At 29.1% G+C, this 5,396-nt stretch overlaps 1 protein-coding gene across 1 annotated transcript; it reads left to right on the plus strand.

The window, feature by feature from the left end:
* Positions 1–1,024: 1,024 nt before the first annotated feature.
* LOC100789544 (signaling peptide TAXIMIN 2) lies at positions 1,025–2,069 on the plus strand. The gene is made up of 2 exons (XM_026124775.2): positions 1,025–1,331; positions 1,721–2,069. Exons 1-2 carry the CDS (start codon positions 1,222–1,224, stop codon positions 1,842–1,844), a joined length of 234 nt encoding a protein of 77 aa, XP_025980560.1. The 5' UTR covers positions 1,025–1,221; the 3' UTR covers positions 1,845–2,069.
* The last annotated feature ends 3,327 nt before the right edge of the window (positions 2,070–5,396 follow it).

The following is a 5,396-nucleotide window of genomic DNA, read 5'->3' on the forward strand; positions in this document are numbered from 1 at the left end:
TAACCTAGTTGCAAATTGCGTTCAAGATATTAACTCTACTCAATGCTCATTGACTTTTTAATATTGAAACTGTTAGGCAAGGAGGCCATTGCGGGCATTAAAGGGAGTGGTGACGTTGCAGGCATTGGTTAGAGGTCACATTTAGAGGAAGCGCACAGCGAAGTGGCGGAAAAGAGTGCAAGTACTCTTACATGCACAAGCACAACTTTCTGTAGGGTTGATCCTACATGCCTCCCCTTCGAGTTCAAAGTTATCTAACCACCTCCATGTAAGTATTATTTGTAAACTACTACATCCATTAGCCTCACTATCTTTTTTTTATTGTAGAATGAAAAATATTGTTTTTCTTTTGTTTTAAATATATAAATTTTACCCTTTTGAAAATCAAAGTTATGCACCAATATATAAGTTGATATGTCTAGGTTATCATGCGGTTGAGCATCTTTTAAATTCGTCGATTAATGTACGTTGCATGTAAGAGTTATTTTTAATTATTAATTATTTTCAATTTTTTTATTTTTAAATTCGTCATCTTTTATTAATATGATCATACATTTTTAATTATTAATATTAATTAAAATCATGTTAATAAAGATTATTTTTTACTATTCATATTTTTTCTGATGGGATATCATTCAGAAAAATATTAATAATTAAAAATAATCTTTATTTCTAGAACGGTACTTACATATGCACCGTCTTAGAAAGTTACCGTTTTTATAAGACGATCTTTTCTTACCCGTCATTGAAAGTTGACATTTCAACGACTTTAGATTCTACGACGGTCAATGACTATCGTTGAATGCTGTTTTTGATCGACGTAGAAAATCATTTTTTTAGTAGTGGAATCTTATTTCATAATGACTGATTGATTATTGATTTTTTTATGTCTATTTTTCTTATTATAGATGATTATTGATTAATTGATTATAGGTTATCTTTTTTCTCAAATAATATATGCTACTAGAATTTATATATTTTCGGGTCTTATATTATCATATCATGCACGCTAACCTGAATCACAAAGTGTTTTCTTTATCAAGAAAACTAACCGAAGGTCAACGTGAGAATAAAAGCAAGTCATCGGAGTTGTCGTCACGGTGGGTCTTCCAACGAAATTACATCGAAATCAGGATTATTATATACTGCAAAACCAACTCCACTTCTATTCATTCTTCTTCTTCAGATTCAGATCGCAGAGAAACACTTGACACAACTATTATGGAAGGCGAATTTTGCGAGTGCAGGCCATTGGGTTTTGTGATTGGATTGCCCTTTGCTTTTGTTTCTTTGGTTTTGTGTCCTGTGGGTGCAATCATCTGGCTTCTTGGGTATGTAAAATTTTCTAATTTCTATCCAATTTTCTATGCTTCTGTGTTCTTATTCTCTGTTTCATTTTCCTTTGGTTATATCCTTACTTGCATTCATTAATCATTAATCCATTCCTTGACTGTTTATATTCTTTGGCTGATTGGTTATTGATATATAAAATGAGAAAATAACTTATCCATATACAGAATAAAGAATTTTACATTGTTATTATATCACAAATTATCTATATAGTAAATTTTATTAATTTTTATAGTAACTATATTAATAATCATATTTACCATAATTTCTTGTTAGTTTCTTCTAGCTTAAAATTTTTCGTACTGTGAATTACTCTTTTTCTTTTTTGCTTCCCATTTTTTGAACATGAATTTTGGTGATGGCAATGCAGGTCAATATTGAGTTGCTTGTGTCCATGTTTCAAAGGCTGCGGAGAATTGGCCAATTTGGGTGTGAATCTTGTAAAGCTTCCAATTCAAGTTCTTAAATGGTTCATTGACCGGATTCCTTGCTAGGGCCTAGGGGATATATATTTGTAGTCCCCTCCTTTCATAGTAAATTATTTGTTTGGCACATTTGGTGTACTTCACTTTTTCAGGGACTGCTTTGTTATATTTGTTTCATTCTTTCTAGAGGAATGTTAGTTATATTTTTTTTTCCACACATTATTTCTTATTGAGTGCGATAGGATGGGTATAAAAAGCCCCAATAGGTAACTTTTATAAAACAGATAATTTAGATATTACTTTTCTGATATTATTTAATTTTATTTTAATTTCCTAAAATACTATATAATAACACATGTATAATTGTCATCCATTAGAATGATTATTTAATGTAAGATTTGCATTCTATTGAATATAAAGTTTTTTTATTAGCTTTTCTACGTAGCTTTAATTGTAGATTTAGGAGTGGTATAGCATATAGTCTTTGGTGCCTATTAGAGTGCATGAAATTTCTGAAAAGTATAGTTAAATATATAGATCTCATTTTTTTATTTGGTAGATTTTATTTCTAAATTAATTGAACTCAAGAATTTCAATAAATAAAAATAGTATATTAAAAAAAGTGTACCGTAAAAAGCATATTACTAATACTCTTATTCAAGCTTGTGGAGGACAACAATTTAGCTGGTTTCTTATTTTATCCTTAGGTAACGACAAGTTTCGTTTGATTAACAATTTTTCTTTAAGTTTAATACGCAGACAAATTAATTTAGTTGTTCACTCTTTACCTAGAACGTCTAGATGTTATGCTAGCCCACAAGTATTTTTTAGCATTCTTTAGTTTATCAATGTTATTGTTATTAATGAAATGAGATGATACTCGTATTCATTTTAATATGTACAATAAGTAAAAAATATAAAAATACTGATTCGCTTTTTCAGTTTATGATTCTGGTAATTGAAAACGATCTCCAACCGTTAACTTTGTTAGAGTGATATTTGTAATATTTTTTAATATTCCCGTTTTGATATACTTTTTGCTATTGGACAAAACGCATGTAGATTTTATTAAATAGTCTCATCATGTATTTTTTTTTATTTGGTGGATTCTATTTCTATACTAGGATTCATGTAAGGTGTTACAAACATTCTTATTCTTTTTTTTATATATTTAATAAGTAGGAAATACCGTGAATCCAAATTTATTTATTTGCCTTTTAATAACTACATTACTAATTTCTAATTACTATATTTGGTGTCTAAACTAGTAGGATTCATACTAATTTATTTTATAGAAAAATGTTAAAAATAAGTATTAAAAAATATGTTATAAACACTCTTACAACAACTCTATTGACAACTTAGAAATATTAAAACTTTATGTCATATTACTCAAGTGTTTTATATTTTTGGTCATAATTATGAGAAATATAAATCTACTTTTAGATATATTAATTATTAATTTTTTATATTTTAAATTTATTGTGAAGTTTATTAATGATACATCCACTTATTTCTGATGAAAGTGGATGTATTTTGAGTTATTAATAATTTAAGTACTACCTATTGTTGGTATAATCGAGAATCTAGAAGGGGGATTGAATATATTTTTTTTTTCAAAATTTTTACTTAATCATTGTTTAAATTCAATTAAAACACACCCCTTTATATAATCAAGGTTTTATAAAAAAAATATTGTTAAGAAAGATTATCAGATAATGAATACAAAAACATATGAAAAACAAAGTTTATAGCCTTAAAGAAAAAGAAAATCACACACATAATTTATACTAGTTCAGTTCTTAAGAGGACTTACATCCAATTGTTCTAAGATCCATTAGAACTTTCACTATTAGAGAATCAAGTGCAAATACTATGCACATGCAATTCTCTAAAATTTTACCTTTCCCTTGAACCCTACAAGAGAAAGAACAAGAGTTGGAACTTAAAGAAAAAGAAAATCACACACATAATTTATACTAGTTCAGTTCTTAAGAAGACTTACATCCAATTGTTCTAAGATCCATTAGAACTTTCACTATTAGAGAATCAAGTGCAAATACTATGCACATGCAATTCTCTAAAATTTTACCTTTCCCTTGAACCCTACAAGAGAAAGAACAAGAGTTGGAACCCTATCAACTTAGAAAATCCTTAGTAACCCTAACCAAGATTAAAAAAGTAGAAAAAATTAGAATTGAATTGAATATACTTTTATGTGTAGTTCACAACATCTTCAAGTTCTCTCATAGATGATCAACTCTTCATGAAGAATGAATGAATCTTGATCAACTTGAATCTCTTGAAGAAATGTAGAGTAATTCCCTTAGATGACTCTCATAAATGTTTTCTAAAAGATAAGACCATATTAAGAGTCACTAACAAGAAAGAACAAGTGAGGATATTTATAATTTTAACAATCAAAACAAATTTAATTGATTATCAAATACGGTAATTGATTAATTCGTTTAAATCCTTTTTTTGTTGTATTTCCAGAAACGTGATAATCAATTACAGAATGTGGTAATCAATTATCTTGTTTCACAGAGAACTTCTCAAGCTTCTAAGGTTCTGGAATAATTGATTATCAAATGTGGTAATTGATTATTTTGTCACACAAGGAGCTTCTAAAATTTCCAGATGCAATCTAATCAATTACTAAATGTTGTAATTGATTATCTCGAACCACAAAACGTTTTTTCTTCTAAAGCTGGCTTTATAATCGATTACTAAAGCTAGTAATCGATTAAGGAATCATACATAAAGCATAAATCTTATAATCCACATAACAAAGAATATAATAGCAATCGCCAGTTCATCAATCATCATATCAAAATTCAATCATCATACACCATGATTTAACCCTGTGGAGGAAGTTTAGTTTTATTGAAAATGAATGAGCATGGGTAATGGCTTACCTTGGAAAGGCTTGCAAAGATCTTAACCTATCTATGAGTTCATCCACCCATCTATTCTATAGGTCATTTCACCGTTAGTCACCACCGACAACCTCTAGCACTAGGTCGAGGGCTTTCTTAACACCCCTAATTTATGTGCTTACTCATAACAACTAAACTCGAATTTCTAGAGGTTTAAGATACAAAACCTATGTACCCACCATCTCACTCATGGTTAGTCTCAAGGATCCAAGTTTCTCCATTAACAACAATTCATCTCATATGTCCTAAAAAGGTCACTAATCCCCATGAGAAGTAGTTCTGAATACATCGATGTATGATTCAAAGTTAAAACATAGGGGTGGTACTTAGGAAAATACCCCACTAGGCGGACCTCCTAGTCGCTTTAGTGAGGTGGAGTTTTGTCATAAGCTCATCCTTCCAAGTGTCCCATTTTCTAACAACAATAAAAATACCATTTTCTAACAACAATAAAAATATTTTCAAAGGATTTTGTTAACTCCTTTTCCACACATATGAATGATTCTCAAAACAAGATTATCATCCATAATAATCATACATTATCACACCAATCTCAACACAATAAAAGGTTATAATATTATATATTCATTATTTGTATACTCATCACAATCATGAATCCACCTATAGTTCAATAAACATAGTAAGACATTCTAACACCTTGAATTCTTGCTACAAATCACCA

Source organism: Glycine max, chromosome 12, assembly GCF_000004515.6.
Source record: "Glycine max cultivar Williams 82 chromosome 12, Glycine_max_v4.0, whole genome shotgun sequence".
Classification (NCBI taxonomy): Eukaryota; Viridiplantae; Streptophyta; class Magnoliopsida; order Fabales; family Fabaceae; genus Glycine; species Glycine max.

Coding starts and splice junctions, on each gene's coding strand:
- LOC100789544 (XM_026124775.2), top strand. CDS start 1,222: ATGGAAGGCGAATTTTGCGAGTGCAGGCCATTGGGTTTTGTGATTGGA. Junction 1,332..1,720: donor GCAATCATCTGGCTTCTTGG/GTATGTAAAATT, acceptor ATGGCAATGCAG/GTCAATATTGAGTTGCTTGT.